The following is an 18,102-nucleotide window of genomic DNA, read 5'->3' as shown; positions in this document are numbered from 1 at the left end:
ATTGCACATGGGTACAAGAAGCCAAGTAGCTGCACATCAAATTAAGAACATAGTAAAATTTGTTTTCCATTTTCAAGATTTATTTTTTGTATCACATGTGTTTTTACACTACTGGCCATTAAAATTGCTACACGAAGAAGAAATGCAGATGATAAACGGGTATTCATTGGGCAAATATATCATACTAGATCTGTGATTACATTTTCACGCAATTTGGGTGCATAGATCCTGAGAAATCAGTACCCAGAACAACCACCTCTGACAGCAATAACGGCCTTGATACGCCTGGGCATTGAGTCAAACAGAGCTTGGATGGCGTGTACAGGTACAGCTGTCCATGCAGGTTCAACACGATACCACAGTTCATCAAGAGTAGTGAATGGCGTATTGTGACGAGCCAGTTGCTCGGCCACCATTGACCAGACGTTTTCAATTGGTGAGAGATCTGGAGAATGTGCTGGCCAGGGCTGCAGTCGAACATTTTCTGTATCCTGAAAGGACCGTACAGGACCTGCAACATGCGGTCGTGCATTGTCCTGCTGAAATATAGGGTTTCGCACGGATCGAATGAAGGGTAGAGCCACGGGTCGCAACACATCTTAAATGTAACGTCCACTATTCAAAGTGCCGTCAATGCGAACAAGAGGTGACAGAGACGTGTAACCAATGGCACTCTATACCATCACGCCGGGTGATACGCCAGTACGGCGATGACGAATACACGCTTCCAATGTGTGTTCACCGCGATGTCGCCCAACACGGATGTGACCATCATGATGCTGTAAACAGAATCTGGATTCATCCGAAAAAATGACGTTTTGCCATTCGTGCACCCAGGTTCGTCGTTGAGTACAACATCTAAGGCGCTCCTGTCTGTGATGCAGCGTCAAGGGTAACAGCACCCATGGTCTCCGAGCTGATAGTCCATGCTACTCCAAACGTCGTCGAACTGTTCGTGCAGATGGTTGTCGTCTTGCAAACGTCCCCATCTGTTGACTTAGGGATCGAGACGTGGCTGCACGATCCGTTACAGCCATGCGGATAAGATGCCTGTCATCTCGACTGCTAGTGATAAGAGGCCGTTGGGTATTCCGTATTACCCTCCTGAACCCATCGATTCCATATTCTGCTAATAGTCATTGGATCTCGACCAACGCGAGCAGCAATGTCGCGATACGATAAACCGGAATCGCGATAGGCTACAATCCGACCTTTATCAAAGTCGGAAACGTGATGGTACGCATTTCTCCTCCTTACACTAGGCTTCACATCAACGTTTCACCAGGCAACGCCGGTAAACTACTGTTTGTGTGTGAGAAATCGGTTATAAACTTTCCTCATGTCAGTACGTTGTAGGTGTCGCCACCGGCGCCAACCTTGTGTGAATGCTCTGAAAAGCAAATCATTTGCATATCACAGCATCTTCTTTCTGTCGGTTAAATTTCGCGTCTGTAGCACGTCATCTTCGTGGTGTAGCAATTGTAATGGCCAGTTGTGTAATTAACAATGCAGTTATGCAAAAAAAAGAGGATAAATAACAAAACTGAGAGGAGCTGCCGAAAAAGACGAAGAGGCCAACTCTGCAGCTTTGTTTCTAGTTCTTTGTAGCAAACGACCTATCATAGCTACTAAGGCGGTGAGTCGCGCTGCAATGTTAATAAATAAGTAATAATGCACATGAAATGTAGAACTGTCGCGCTGCTTGTGTGTGAGCGTTTGGAAGAGTGTAGCGGTGCGGTGGCGGTGTTGGCAGTGCACCGCGAGGAGTCGCCGCTGGACAACGAGAGCGCAAACCAGCTGCGCGCCGAGGACGGCTGGCGGTCGCGCTCGCCCAGCAGCGCCAGCGCCGGCAGCCACAGCCGGCCCACCTCGGACTCCTACTCGCCCAACGGCTCGCAGCGCCGCTGGGTCGACGTCATCACGGGTGAGCCTCGGCTCGTTGCTCATTTAGCCACTGTCGCTGTCTCTTTACATCTTTTTGTTTTGCACTGTGTATATACACTCCTGGAAATTGAAATAAGAACACCGTGAATTCATTGTCCCAGGAAGGGGAAACTTTATTGACACATTCCTGGGGTCAGATACATCACATGATCACACTGAAAGAACCACAGGCACTTAGACACAGGCAACAGAGCATGCACAATGTCGGCGCTAGTACAGTGTATATCCACCTTTCGCAGCAATGCAGGCTGCTATTCTCCCATGGAGACGATCGTAGAGATGCTGGATGTAGTCCTGTGGAACGGCTTGCCATGCCATTTCCACCTGGCGCCTCAGTTGGACCAGCGTTCGTGCTGGACGTGCAGACCGCGTGAGACGACGCTTCATCCAGTCCCAAACATGCTCAATGGGGGACAGATCCGGAGATCTTGCTGGCCAGGGTAGTTGACTTACACCTTCTAGAGCACGTTGGGTGGCACGGGATACATGCGGACGTGCATTGTCCTGTTGGAACAGCAAGTTCCCTTGCCGGTCTAGGAATGCTAGAACGATGGGTTCGATGACGGTTTGGATGTACCGTGCACTATTCAGTGTCCCCTCGACGATCACCAGTGGTGTACGGCCAGTGTAGGAGATCGCTCCCCACACCATGATGCCAGGTGTTGGCCCTGTGTGCCTCGGTCGTATGCAGTCCTGATTGTGGCGCTCACCTGCACTGCGCCAAACACGCATACGACCATCATTGGCACCAAGGCAGAAGCGACTCTCATCGCTGAAGACGACACGTCTCCATTCGTCCCTCCATTCACGCCTGTTGCGACGCCACTGGAGGCGGGCTGCACGATGTTGGGGCGTGAGCGGAAGACGGCCTAACGGTGTGCGGGACCGTAGCCCAGCTTCATGGAGACGGTTGCGAATGGTCCTCGCCGGTACCCCAGGAGCAACAGTGTCCCTAATTTGCTGGGAAGTGGCGGTGCGGTCCCCTACGGCACTGCGTAGGATCCTACGGTCTTGGCGTGCATCCGTGCGTCGCTGCGGTCCGGTCCCAGGTCGACGGGCACGTGCACCTTCCGCCGACCACTGGCGACAACATCGATGTACTGTGGAGACCTCACGCCCCACGTGTTGAGCAATTCGGCGGTACGTCCACCCGGCCTCCCGCATGCCCACTATACGCCCTCGCTCAAAGTCCGTCAACTGCACATACGGTTCACGTCCACGCTGTCGCGGCATGCTACCAGTGTTAAAGACTGCGATGGAGCTCCGTATGCCACGGCAAACTGGCTGACACTGACGGCGGCGGTGCACAAATGCTGCGCAGCTAGCGCCATTCGACGGCCAACACCGCGGTTCCTGGTGTGTCCGCTGTGCCGTGCGTGTGATCATTGCTTATACAGCCCTCTCGCAGTGTCCGGAGCAAGTATGGTGGGTCTGACACACCGGTGTCAACGTGTTCTTTTTTCCATTTCCAGGAGTGTAGTATAGTGCAAATACTCTGGTGTCCAAAATGAAAGCAACAAAGGAAATTTTGCAAGGTTGCGTTTATTTTGCCACAAAACACTAGAAATAGGTGATAGTAAAGTACAAACAATTTAAGTAATACAGAACGTAAACAGATGCAACAGGCATAAAAGTAGACAAAAATGTTCTTAGTTTTTTTCAAGTTGACAGATTTACACGACCATTCCAACAACTGTTTGATGTGCTCAATATAGTGTATGACCACCTCTGGCAGCAGTACATACCTGAAAACGATTGTCGCCCAGATGACAAAATGGTAGATATCGAAATAGATGACAGAGGGATAGAAAAACATTTAAAATCGCTCAAAAGAGGAAAGGTCCCTGGACCTGATGGGATACCAGTTCGATTTTACACAGAGTACGCGAAGGTACTTGCCCCCCTTCTTGCAGCGGTGTACCGTAGGCCTCTAGAAGAGTGTAGCGTTCCAGAGGATTGGGAAAGGGCACAGGTCATCCCCGTTTTCAAGAAGGGACGTCGAACAGATGTGCAGAACTATAGACCTATATCTCTAACGTCGATCAGTTGTAGAATTTTGGAACACGTGTTATGTTCGAGTATAATGACTTTTCTGGAGACTAGAAATCTAGTATGTAGGAATCAGCATAGGTTTCGAAAAAGACGATCGTGTAAAACCCAGCTCGCACTATTCGTGCACGAGCCTCTGAGGGCCATAGATACGGGTTCCCAGGTAGATGCCGTGTTTCTTGACTTCCGCAAGGCGTTCGATACAGTTTCCCACAGTCGTTTAATGAACAAAGTAAGAGCATATGGACTATCAGACCAATAGTGTGATTGGATTGAAGAGTTCCTAGATAACAGAACGCAGCATGTCATTCTCAATGGACAGAAGTCTTCCGAAGTAAGTGTGATTTCGGGTGTGCCGCAGGGGAGTGTCGTAGAACCGTTGCTATTCACAATATACATAAATGACCTTGCGGATGACATCGGAAGTTCACTGAGGCTTTTTGCAGATGATGCTGTGATGTATCTAGAGGTTGTAACAATGGAAAATTGTACTGAAATGCAGGAGGATCTGCAGCGAATTGACGCATGGTGCAGGGAATGGCAATTGAATCTCAATGTAGACAAGTGTAATGTGCTGCGAATACATAGAAAGAAATATCCTTTATCATTTAGCTACAATATAGCAGGTCAGCAACTGGAAGCAGTTAATTCCATAAATTATCTGGGAGTAGGCATTAGGAGTCATTTAAAATGGAATGATCGTATAAAGTTGATCGTCGGTCAAGCAGATGCCAGACTGAGATTCATTGGAAGAATCCTAAGGAAATGCAATCCGAAAACAAAGGAAGTAGGTTACAGTACACTTCCTCGCCCACTGCTTGAATATTGCTCAGCAGTGTGGGATCCGTACCAGATAGGGTTGATAGAAGAGATAGAGAAGATCCAACGGAGAGCAGCGCGCTTCGCTACAGGATCATTTAGTAATCGCGAAAGCGTTACGGAGGTGACAGATAAACTCCAGTGGAAGACTCTGCAGGAGAGACGCTCAGTAGCTCGGTACGGGCTTTTGTTGAAGTTTCGAGAACATACCTTTACCGAGGAGTCGAGCAGTATGTTGCTCCTTCCTACATATATCTCGCGAAGAGACCACGAGGATAAAATCAGAGAGATTAGAGCCCACACAGAGGCATACCGACAGTCTTTCTTTCCACGAACAATACGAGACTGGAATAGAAGGGAGAAGCGATAGAGGTACTCAACGTACCCTCCGCCACACACCGTCAGGTGGCTTGCGGAGCTGCTCGCAGTCTTGGAGAGTGGTTCGTGGATGCTGACGTGACGCAAGCGGTCTCCCTAGTGCATCCCAGACATGCTGTATGAGATTCAAATCAGGAGAGCGAGGAGGCCACGCCATGCGTGCAATATCTTCCGTGTCCAAGAAAACATCAACCACCCGTGCTCTATGAGGTCGAGCAGTCTCGGCCCACAGCACCTCACAACTACCGCAAATGACGTCCCAAGAACTCGTCTCAATACCTGACAGCAGTTAAACCTAGCCGATTCACCCGTACAATTTCATGAATTGGTGTTCGAGTGGTAAACATAGTCCCAGCCACACCATTAAGGATCCCCCTCGATATCGGTCTCTTTCCACAATGTTTGAGTTCTGAAATCATGTTCCACGTTCCCTCCAGATAAGAATCTGTGGAGAATCACTTTCATAGCAAATCGGGACTCATTTGTGTACGGGTTCGATTCCCGGTGGGGTCAGGGATTTTCTCTGCCTCGTGATGGCTGGGTGTTGTGTGCTGTCCTTAGGTTAGTTAGGTTTAAGTAGTTCTAAGTTCTAGGGGACTTATGACCACAACAGTTGTGTCTCATAGTGCTCAGAGCCACTCATTTGTGTAAACAACATTAGCCCACTGTTTGACTGTACAGGTGGCATGTTGATGACTCCATCTAGACATTCCCTTCCGTGAAGACCCATCAGAGACAGACACACAGCAGGTCTCTGACAATAAAGGCCACCCTGCCGAAGCCTTCTGCACACCGTTTGCGTCGATACAATACGTCCAATGGATGCTGCGAGGTCAGATGCCAGTTGCCGTGCGGTACTAAGGCGGTACCGTCGTGCCCTTACAGCCAACTAACAGTCCTCTCTTCTCAAGTCATAAATGGTCGGCTGTGCCCTGGTCTTCGGGATACAGTTTCGGTCTCTATAAACCACCGCCAGAACGATTCACATTAAGCCATAGGGCCACATCGGTTTGCGACTGTCCTTTCTTTCTATGGTCCTCCCGTATAGAGAGTCTGTGCCATACTGCACCGTCTGTGTCTGTGTAAGCAGCGATTGCGGATGTGAGGCTACCGGGCAAACACTACATCAATTCATAGGTGCCCCGACGTCATCGTTGGCATGGTTGTCCGTTGGCCAGAATGCCATCTTCTGTGCAGAACACGATTGTACAGATATCTGATTGACAGTTTGTATGATTATATTGTGAATTAGACACATGACGGGGAAGTAGTGGTTTGTTGCTTTAATTTTGGACACCCGTGTACTTAAGATATGCTTCTGATAACGTGTTCACGGATGATGACACTTAGACCAGCGACAATAAACCCTGCAGACTGCAGTACCCTTTACTGTTACGAAGCTTCTTAGGCAACTACATATGTGGTTCAGATAACTTACGTGTACAGACAAGGTAGGGGAGTCTGGGGCGTCCTCCCTCGGGCATGTGTGTGTGTTTTTGTCCTCAGGATAATTTAGGTTAAGTAGTGTGTAAGCTTAGGGACCGATGACTTTAGCAGTTAAGTCCCATAAGATTTCACACAGATATTTTAGAGTCTGGGGCAAGATGACAAGTTGAAACATGGTTAACCTCCTGTCGGTTGTTTAATTAATATGGTCTACCAATTTAGTAGTAGAGGAAATCGTGGCGATAAAAATTGTAGAGAGAGACCAAATGTTGAATATAGCAAGCAGATTCAGAACGATGTAGGTTGTAGTACTTAGTCGGAAATGAAAAGGCTTGCAAATAATAGAGTAGCATGGAGAGCTGCTCAGACCAGTCTTTGGACTAAAGCCCACAACAAGAACAGCATCAATATGAGGTAAGCCGGTCGGTGTGGCCGTGCGGTTCTAGGCGCTTCAGCCTGGAGCCGCATGACCGCGACGGCCGCAGGTTCGAATCCTGCCTCGGGCATGGATGTGTGTGATGTCCTTAGGTTAGTTAGGTTTAATTAGTTCTAAGTTCTAGGCGACTGATGGCCTCAGCAGTTAAGTCCCATAGTTCTCAGAGCCATTTTGAAGAATCAGTTCACCATTCATTTCTGCAACAGGTACACCGTCCTCGAAGTCCAGCTTCACAGATTCGGTCTGTTAATCCTACCTATGATACATTTGTGATTACGCTGCGCTCCCATCTGTGCACCTAACTGAACCTTTCACGACTACTGTAACATTCGAAAAGGGGTTGCTTAATCATTAAAGGAAGAACGAATTAATCTGGTAAAATAACTTACATTGCCGAAGCCCTTTGCCTTCCTTTTAAGCTGCTGTACAGAATTTACAACATTTATCCAAATCTGAACATCTCATACATCACAATTCAAGAAGCTTGTGAGACTGAAACTAATTCCGATGGGCAAAACAATTTCGCCTTACTGAATTAAGCTACTCGCAAACAACATTACCATCACTTTCCTGCTTCCGCGGGGAGCTTAAACACGAAATGCCACGACACTTTTGGAAACTGCCGGTAATAAGACACGCGATTTCTCTGCAAATAGCACCAAGTCTGGTTCCTGATTCATATAAAATGTTATATCATTAACAAAAAAAACGAGAAAAGTAGCGGGCCAATGACCGAACGCTGAAGATTTCCATTGCAACATGTCCCCATGCAGATGATATGGGTTCCATCTTTTTATTACTCGAACGGTCTAGAGTAACGTCCAGCATTCTCTCTCTTAAATTAGAGCTAAACCAGGCTTGTGCCGAGTTACATAGTTCACAAAAACTCAATTTCTCTAATAAAATTTTATGATCAACGCAATCAAATGCTTAAGTCACAGATCGGCGCCGTGATAATTTATCATTTAAAGATTCCATTATGTGCTCTGTAAACGTATAAATAGTTGTCTAAGAAGAGTGGGCATTTTGAAATCCAAACTGTGATTGGCTAAGCATCCCAACAGTGGTGATAATTTATCATTTAAAGATTTGATAATGTTATACTTTATAACATAGATAAGAAAAATTCTTCTCATCTTCTCTCCACCGCCACCGCACCTGTGTCGGTATGAGCACTACATGTGTACCTGATCGCCTCACGTACCCTCTATTGCGGTCTTCAGTCCAGTGACTGGCTTGGTACACCTCTCCACACAAGTCTATCCTATGCAAGCCTCTTCATTTCTGCATGACTACTGTAACCTGCATCAAATTGAAACTGCTTGCTGTATTCAATCCTTGGTCTCACTCTGCAATTTTTACTTTCTCAAACTTCTCTCCCTTACCAAACTGACGGTTCCTTGATGCCTTAAGATATGTCCTATCAGCCAATCCCTTTTTGTAGTCTTGTTGTGCCATCAATTTCTTTTCCTCCAATCTGACTCAGCACCTCATCATTACTTATTCAATCTAGCCGTCTAATCCTCTGCATTCTTCTATAGCGCCACATTTTAAAATCTTCCATTGTCTTCTTGACTGAGCTACTTGTCGGCTGTGTTTCACTTCTGTACAAGGCTACATCCCAGACAAGTACCTTCAGAAAAGATTACGACTTACTCTTATTTAAATTTATATAATACTTTGAGAAATTCCTCTTTTTCAGAAACACTTGCCAATACAAGTCTGCATTTTATATCCTTTCTACTTCCGCCATTATAAGTTATTTTATTGCTCAAATAGAAAAAACTGACATACGACTTTTAGTGTGTATTTTTCTAGCCTAATTCCCTCAGCGTCACCCAATTTAACTCTGCTACGTTACATTACCCTTATTTCACTTTCATTGATATGCACCTTCTAATCTCTTTCCAAAATAGTACACACTTCCAAGTGTTTTGCCGTCTCTGGAAGAATTACAATGTCATTGGCGAACCTGAAAGTTTTTGTTTCTTCTCCCTAAACCTTAATACCTTTCCCAAATTTATCCTTGGTATCCTTTATCACTTGCTCAGTTTATAGATTGAATAATATTTGCGAGATGGTACAACTGTGTCTCACTCTGTTCTCAACCACTGTATCCCTTTCATTTCCTTCAAATCTCATAACTGCAGTCCCGTTTCTGTACATGTCAGAAAAAGCCTTCCATTCCCTGTATTTTATCCCTGCTATCTTCAAAATTTTAAAGGCTGTGTTTCAGTGCACACTGTCAATGCTTTCTCTAAGTTCACATATTCTATAGAGGTCAGTTGGCCTTACTTTAACCTATCTTCTAAGATAAGTTGTAGCGTCAGTATTGCGTCGCGTGTTTCATCATTTCTCCATAACCGAAGCTGATGTTCACCAAGCTCGGCTTCTTCCATAAATAATTCATGCCAGTATTTTGTAACCATGACTTATTAAACTGATGTTTCGGTATGATTCACATCTATTAGCACTTCCTTCTTTGATACTGCAATTATTAAATTATTTTTTAAATCTGGGGATTAAATTATTTTTGAAGTCTGGGGGAATTTCGCCCGTCTCCTATACCTTGCACACCAGAAGGAAGAGTTTTGTTATGTCTGGTTCTCCCAAGGATCTCATTCTTGGGGTATCGAGCTTTCTTTCGACTTAAGTCTTTCAGTACTGTCAGATTCTTCTTGCAGTATCATGTCTCTCATCTCATCTGTAGCTACTTCATCTTCCCTTTGTATAACATTGCCTTCAAGTTTATTTCACTTGTATAGCTCTTCTACATATTCCTTCTGACTTTCATATTTCCCTCTCCTCCTTTCTTTTATTGCCTGCCATCTGTGCTCTTGATATTCACGCAGCTGCTTCTCTTTCCTCCAAAGCTCTCTATAATCTTCCCATACCTGCATCTCTCTTGCCCCTCATTAAGCATGCTTCGCAGCCCTGCGTTAGTCCACTACTCATTCCTGTTAGCCTTTTGACTTACTGTGACCTCATTTGTATACATCTATGTTACCTTTCACTTGTATTCCCTTTCATGATGCATCTTTAGAATTGTTGTTGTGGTCTTCAGTCCAAAGAACGGTTTGATGCAGCTCTCCGCGCTACTCCAACCTACATCCTTCTAAATCTGCTTATTGTAATCATCTCTTGGCCTACCTTTAAAATTTTTCCTCCCCACACTTCCCTCCAGTACTAAATTGGTGATCCCTTGATATCTCAGACATGTCCCACAAACTAATTCTTTCTTCTAGTCTAGTTGTGTCACAAATTTCTTTTCTCACAAATTCTGTTCAGTACCTTCTCATAACTTGGAAGGAATGCGTGTGAAATCTTATGGGACTTAACTGCTAAGGTCATCAGTCCCTAAGCTTACACAATAGTTAACCTAAATTATCCTAAGGACAAAAACACACACCCATGCTCGAGAGAGGACTCGAACCTCAGCTGGGACCAGCCGCGCAGTCCATGACTGCAGCGCCCGAGACCGCTCGGCTGATCCCTCGCGGCTTCTAATAACTTACATTATCTACCCGTCTAATCTTCAGCATTCTTGTGTAGCACCACATTTCAAAAGCATCTACTCTTCATTTTTCAATTGTTTATTGTCCATGTTGGTTCACTTCCACATGTGGCTATGCTCCATACAAATACCTTCCAAAAAGACTTCCTAGCATTTAAATATATATTTGATGTCAACAAATTTCTCTTCTTCAGAAGCGCTTTTCCTGCCATTGTCTGCTGTGTTTTGTATACGTTCTACTTCGGCCATCATCAGTTATTTCGCTGCCCAAATAGCAAAACTCAACTACTACTTTAAGAGTCTCATTTTCTAATTTAATTCCCTTAGCAGCACGTGATTTAATGCGTCTACATTCCTTTCAGTTGCTCTTCCAAGTCCTTTGCTGTCTCTGACGGAAATACAATATCATTGGCAAAACCTTTATATCTTCTCCCTGAACTTTAATACCTACTCCAAGTTTTTGTTTGGTTTACTTTACTGCTTGCTCAATATACAGATTGAACAACGTTGGGGTAGGCTACAACACTGTCTCACTGCCGTCTCAACCACTGCCTCCCTTTCGTACCCATCAACTCTTAAAGTGCCTTGTGATTTCTGTGCAGGTTGTAAACAGCCTTTTGCTACCTGTATCTTACCCCTGCTACCTTCAAATTTCCGTAATTTACATTCAGTATCTCCTTTGTTATCCAAGTTTTCTACTAGACCTCATCTTTTTACCTACTTGATCCTCTGCTCCCTTCACTATTTCATCTCTCAAAGTTCCCCATTCCTATTAAACTGCATTTTTCTCGATTGTTTCAGTCAGTCGTTGCTCCCTCTCAGACTCTCTACAACCACCTGGTCTTTCAATTTATCCAGATCTCATCTCCTTAATTTCCTTCCTTTTTTTGTAATTTATTCATTTTGAATCTACATTTCGTAATTGATAAATTATGATCAGCGTCCACATCTGAACTCTGGAAACGCCTTACAGTTTAAAATCTGGTTTCGAAATCTCTGTCTTACCATTACACAGTCGACATTATATCTTCCAATGTCTCCAGGTCTCTTTCACAATTACAGTCTTCTTACAAGATTCTTAAACCAATATTTTTTTAATCATTTGTCTTCTGATTGGTTCGTTATGGCCCGCCAAAATTTCCTCTCTTCTATGGCTCTGGCACCCAAGGTCCTTAGCTATTCGTTGTTTATAGCACTACATCTCTTCGCTTCTCTTTTTTTATTAGGGTTGCCCAGAAAGTAATGCACCGCGTTTTTTTTCCCTCAGACTAAAACAATGTTACGAATGCGACACGTTACGTATGTATTATTTGAACTCTCCTGAGTGATCGCGGCAAGTTTCGGTCACTTACGACAGATAGCGTAACTGCAGGACAGTTTCAAAATGGCTTCTGTAGGTGATGCACGTTACAAGCACCGTTGTTGTTGTTGTTGTTGTCTTCAGTCCTGAGACTGGTTTGATGCAGCTCTCCATGCTACTCTATCCTGTGCAAGCTTCTTCATCTCCCAGTACCTACTGCAACCTACATCCTTCTGAATCTGCTTAGTGTATTCATCTCTTGGTCTCCCCCTACGATTTTTACCCTCCACGCTGCCTTCCAATACTAAATTGGTGATCCCTTGATGCCTCAGAACATGTCCTACCAACCGATCCCTTCTTCTGGTCACGTTGTGCCACAAACTTCTTTTCTCCCCAATCCTATTCAATACTTCCTCATTAGTTATGTGATCTACCCATCTAATCTTCAGCATTCTTCTGTAGCACCACATTTCAAAAGCTTCTATTCTCTTCTTGTCCAAACTATTTACCGTCCATGTTTCACTTCCATACATGGCTACACTCCATACAAATACTTTCAGAAATGACTTCCTGACACTTAAATCTATACTCGATGTTAACAAATTTCTCTTCTTCAGAAATGCTTTCCTTGCCATTGCCAGTCTACATTTTATATCCTCTCTACTTCGACCATCATCAGTTATTTTGCTCCCCAAATAGCAAAACTCCTTTACTACTTTAAGTGTCTCATTTCCTAATCTAATACCCTCAGCATCACCCGACTTAATTCGACTACATTCCATTATTCTCGTTTTGCTTTTGTTGATGTTCATCTTATATCCTCCCGTGCCGTCATTGAATTTTTCACTACAGAGAAAGAAACCATGGGGAATAGTCACAAACGTCTGTGCAAATTCTATAAAGCATCTGTTATCGACAGAAGTACAGTTAGTCGCTGGGCACGGGGGGTAAGGCCGTCAGAAACTGGTTCGGCGGATCTGAACGATTTGCAGCGGTCGGAGAGACCATCCACAGCTAACACACCTGACATGTTGCAGCGAGCTTCCACTCGTTTGGGCCATTAAAGGATGCCATTCGTGCAAGACATTTTGAGGGCGATGAGGAGGTGACTCTCAAGGTAAAGCACTGGATCCGCCACCAAGACAAGGATTAGTACCGACAGGACATACACACCCTTGTTTCGCGCTGGAGGAAGGCCGTAGAACAGGATGGAGATTACATCGAAAAATAGGGTGTGTAGATAAAACTCCATTCCTTTGTGTGTGACATTCTCATCAGGCTCAATAAAGAATTCTTGAAGAAAATAAATGCAGTGCATTACTTTCTGGGCTATCCTCATACAATTGTCCCATAGTCCAGTCTGTGTTACCGTAAAAAAGAAATGGAATTTCTTCCTTAAATCAAAGCTGATGTGTGATACTAACAGAATTCTTTTCGCCAGGAATGTCCTCATTTCCTGTGTTAACTTACTTTTTATGTTGTCTTTTCTTCGTCCTTTATGTGTAATTTTGATTCCAAGGTATCAGAAGTCCTTAATTTCGTCTACTTTGTGGTCCTCAATTTTAACGCTAAGTTTATCGCTAATTTCATTTCTGCTGCTCCTCCTTACTTTCGTTTTTCTTTGGTCTACTTTGTCTATATTCTGTAATCATTAGGATGTTCATTCCATACAACATGTCCTGTAATACTTTCTCACTTTCATTGAAAATAGCGATGTCATCAGCTAATCTTATCATTTATATCCTTCCATTTTAACTTTTAAGCCCATTCTTAAACCTTTCATTTATTTCCTTTGTGCTTCTTCGATGTAGAGTTTGAACAGTAGGGACGAAAGATTACACCCCTCTTTTACACTTTGTTCTAGGTCTTTCATTTTTATTGTTCCTTCTTTATTCTTATATATATTGTGTACTAACCATTTTTCCCTATAGTTTACTTTTATTTTTCTTATAATTTCGAATATCTTACGGTGTTTTACACTGTCAAACACTTTTTCCAGGTCGACAAATCGTATGAACATGTTTTGATTTTTCTAACGTCTTGCTTCTGTTTTCACCCACACCGTCAAAACTACCTCTCAGTTCCTTTATCTTTCCGAAAGCCAAACTGATCGTCATCTAACGGACCCACAATTTTCTTTTCCATTCTCTTCATTATTCTAGTCAGCAAATTGGACATATGAGCCATTATACTGATTGTGTGATAGTTGTTGAGATTTTGTGGAGTGTATGAATCATACTTTTCCGAAAGTTTCATAGCATATGGCCAAACTGAGAGATTCTATATACCAGTCTGAATATTTGCTTGGTTGTCTCTTCCCCCAATGATTTCTGAATTTCCGAAAGAATTTTATCTATCCTTTCTGACTAGTTCGAGCTCAAACCTTCCAGAGCACTACTACACTCTGACTCTAATACTGAATCTCTATGTCTTCCATATCGACTCCAATTTCTTCCTCACTCACGTCATCCCCCTAGTAGAGGTCTCTAGCATTCTCTTCCATCCCATCCGTTCTCTCTTCCGTGCTTAAGAGTGGTATTCCCATTGCACTCTTAATGTTGGCGCTCTTGTTTTTAATTTCATTGAAGGTTATTATGACTTTTCTACATGCTGAATCAGCCGTTCCGACAACCATTTCTTTTCGATTTCTGCACATTTTTCTTGCAAATATTTCGCTTTAGCTTCCCTGTACTTCCTATTTATTTCATTCGTAAGTGGCTTATATTACTGTATTTCTGATTTTCCCTGAACATTTTTGTACGCCCTTCTTTCATCGCTCAATTGAAGTATTTATTCTGTTAGAAAAGATTTCTTCGCAGTTACCTTCCTTGTACCTATGTCTGACTGTCCAACTTCTAAGACTTTCCTTTATAGAAATGTCCATTGCTCTTCAATTGCACTTCCTACAGTGGTGGTCATTATCGTAGTGATTCAGAAAACTTCAAGCGCATGCCATCATTTCTCGGTAATTGAGTATCCCTCTTGTTTGCACATTGACTGTTCCTGAATAGTCTCTCAAACTTCAGGGTACTCTTCGTCATTACTAAATCTAAATCTGTATATGTTTTTGGGGAAGCCTTACAATCAACTACTTGACTTAGGAATCTATGTTCGACCATAATGTAATCGATCTAGAATCTCCGCCAGGATCCAGATCTTTTCCAAGTATATCTCCTCATCTTGTGACTTTTGAAAAGTGTATTCGCTATTACAATCTGAAATTTATTTCAGAACTCAGTTAGTCTTTCTCCTCTCCCATTCTTATTGTCAAGCACATATTCCCCCGTAAGTCTATCTCCTATTCCTTTCCCTGCTACTTCGTTCCAGTCACACAATTATTGAATTATTGGCGGCCGTTGTGGCCGAGCGGTTCTAGGCACTTCAGTCCGGAACCGCGCTGCTCCTACGATCGCAGGTTGGGATCCTGTCTCGGACATGGATGTGTGTAATGTCCTTAGGTTAGTTAGGTTTAAGAAGTTCTAGGTCTAGGGGACTGATGACCTCAGATGGTAAGTCCCATAGTGCTTAGAGCCATTTTATTGGAATATTGTTTCCTTTTACGTATTGAATTATCTGTTCAACATCCTTATATAACCTACTTTCTCTGTCTTTTCATCTTCTGCATCTGGCGTTGGCGTATATGCGTGAATTATTCTTGTTGGCGTTAATTTCTTGTCGATTTTGATGAGAAAAAACGTGTCACTGAACTGTTTGCAGAAACTCACTCTCTGCCCTACCTTCCTATTCATAACGAATCCACTTCCGTTGTATATATTTCTCTTGCTGTTAGTATAATCATATTGGTCCGACCAGAAATTCTTGTCTTCTTTCATTCACTTCACTGATGCCCACAAAATTTAAACTGACGCTTTACGCTTGTCTTTTAAGAGTTTCTAGCTTCCCTATCACATTCAAACTTCCAACGTATATGCTCAGACTCCTACTATGTTGGCCTTTCATCGGTTATTCAATCTATTCCTCATTGTTTCCTCAGTGATAGCGATGATTAAATTACGCTTTGTGAAATATTCTAAATGGAGGCTTCCTTTTTCATTCATTTCTACTAATGTATATTCTCCTGCTATTTCTCCTGCTCTTTCCTTTCCTACTATCGAATTCCAGTCCTGCATCACGACTAATTTTTTGTCTCCTTTAACTATCTGAATTATTTATTTCATCTCATCATACACTTTTTCTCTCTCTTCATCTGCACGTCTGCAGAGGTAGTCGGCATACAAACTTGTATTACTACGGTAGCTGTTGGCTACTTGTCAGTACTGGCGAAGATATTGCACTAACTGTGCTGTTCATAGTAGCTCACCCACATTTCTATTTTCTTATTCATTATTAAACTTATTTCTGCAGTACCTCTAACTGATTTTGTATTTATAACTCTGTATTCACCATACCAGATGTCCTGTTATTCCTGTCACCACACTTCACTCATTCCCATTATACTTAACTTCAACTTATCCATTTCACATTTCAAATTCTCTAACCTGCCTGATTAAGGGATCGAACATTCCATGCTCCCACCCGTAGAAAGTCAATTTCGTTTCTCCGAATGAGGACTACTTTACCTCTGGAATATTTTATCCAATAGGACGCCATCATCATTAATTTAACAATATGGTAGTGACGCATGTCCTCGGGGAAAATAAAGGCTGCAGTTTGCCTTCGCTTTCAGCCGTTCTTAGTAGCCGAATAGGCTGTTGCCCATCTTCAGGAGTCATAGGTTAGTCTGGCCTCTTCACAGATACTTTTCTGTTTTTATTGAACCTACAGTACGGCTATCTGTATCACTAAGCGCGCAAGACAACATACCTCGACAAGGTCCATGGTTCATGTTGTACTGCATACTCTATCTTCATGACACCTTCAGCATTCAGTGCCGGAACCCTTCCATGGCATGTAGTAACGGCTGGTGTGTAGATAAGATGACAGGGCGTCCTATTTGAACATAACAGCAAATATCAGCGGACATTATAGCCTTCGACTACTCGTAGTTAAACTTTATGAATGAAAAACACGTGATCAGAAATCTTGCCGTAGTACAAAAATCGAGTTTCATCAGTGTCTAATTTTTTAATGAAATTCCTTTGCAGTCCATCCACAGTGACGTCATTTGACTATCTCGTTATCCTTGCTGTTTTCTCCCTATTACACAGCTCAAGCTGCCATTCCACTCTCAGAAATGCAAGGACAAAGTGGGTTGCACTGCTGCTCATTAGCTTGTGATTGTCTTTTTGTTTAATAACAACGTACTGCCTATGTATTTTCTTGAATCATCTCTGTTTGAATGACTTTTCCTTCGTGGAAAATAGTGTATATTATTGTTACGGCCTTTGAGTTATCCAGATAGCTACGACGGGGTATGTAAACGCAATAAGAATTGTTAAAATGTTGACCTGAAAGTATTAATTGTGGGAACTAAATTACGATGATGTCTAGGGCAATTATCAATAAGAAGAATACTCATCGACGGATTTATACGTGGAAAAATTTCAAATGTTGTCTTGAGTACAATGTAACATGGAAACAAACAAGAACGCCCGTACACGAGGGGGGGGGGGGGGGGGGGGGATGGGGATGGGGATGGGAGTACCGCCCCCTCCCGACCCTCCCCCTAACTCTCAAAGAAAGGAAAAAGTATTGTGTAGTCAGGTGTTCATCTTTCAAGGAAATGATTTAAAAGTCGATATTATGCAGGTTTTTAACAGGGTGGGAACTGGAGGTGTTTTATATCTCTTACAAGTCCCCATTCGTCTTCCAAAATATTAAAAATACTTCGCACCCCCTTGCCCTTGGAGACAAAAACACACACACACAGACAGATACGAAATTTCACCAGGTGGTGGTTGGGCCCATACTAGCTTTTGTATTGAAATGCGTCGAGTTCTCTTACATTCTGGAATGTGACTGATTCATGTTAGTTATTGTTCGGCATGGTAGCCATTTCTGAAGGAACTTCTGGGGATTTTTTGAAGCAGGTCTGTATAGGGTGTTTAAAGTAAAAACTCCAAAAACACAATCTTAATCAAACAGACTTAAGGTTGGAAGAAAAATGTCGAATGTCCCGCCGACAGCGAGGGGTTAAAGAGCGTCACGTGTGCGGTACAAAAACTTTATGGTAGTTTTAGTTTGACAGCGGTTCAGTGCGCTTGAATACGTAAAAAAGGAGGAGGAAAAATATGCTGAAAGCAACAAATGACATAA

At 43.2% G+C, this 18,102-nt stretch overlaps 1 protein-coding gene across 3 annotated transcripts in view; it reads left to right on the top strand.

The window, feature by feature from the left end:
- The window catches only part of LOC126184461 (gamma-1-syntrophin), a 769,719-nt gene that overhangs the window by 669,072 nt on the left and 82,545 nt on the right, over positions 1-18,102 (top strand). For all 3 annotated transcript variants that reach the window (XR_007536832.1, XM_049926862.1, XM_049926854.1), the window contains exon 5: positions 1,754-1,924. Coding sequence is in view for 2 of the 3 variants with exons in the window: in XM_049926862.1 (XP_049782819.1) it covers positions 1,754-1,924 (171 nt within the window). In the remaining variant the exon portion in view is untranslated. The remainder of the gene's footprint in view (positions 1-1,753; positions 1,925-18,102) is intronic.

Source organism: Schistocerca cancellata, chromosome 1, assembly GCF_023864275.1.
Source record: "Schistocerca cancellata isolate TAMUIC-IGC-003103 chromosome 1, iqSchCanc2.1, whole genome shotgun sequence".
Lineage (NCBI taxonomy): Eukaryota > Metazoa > Arthropoda > Insecta > Orthoptera > Acrididae > Schistocerca > Schistocerca cancellata.
The sequence above is the reverse complement of the archived record's forward strand: the minus strand, read 5'-3'. Positions and strand labels throughout refer to the sequence as shown.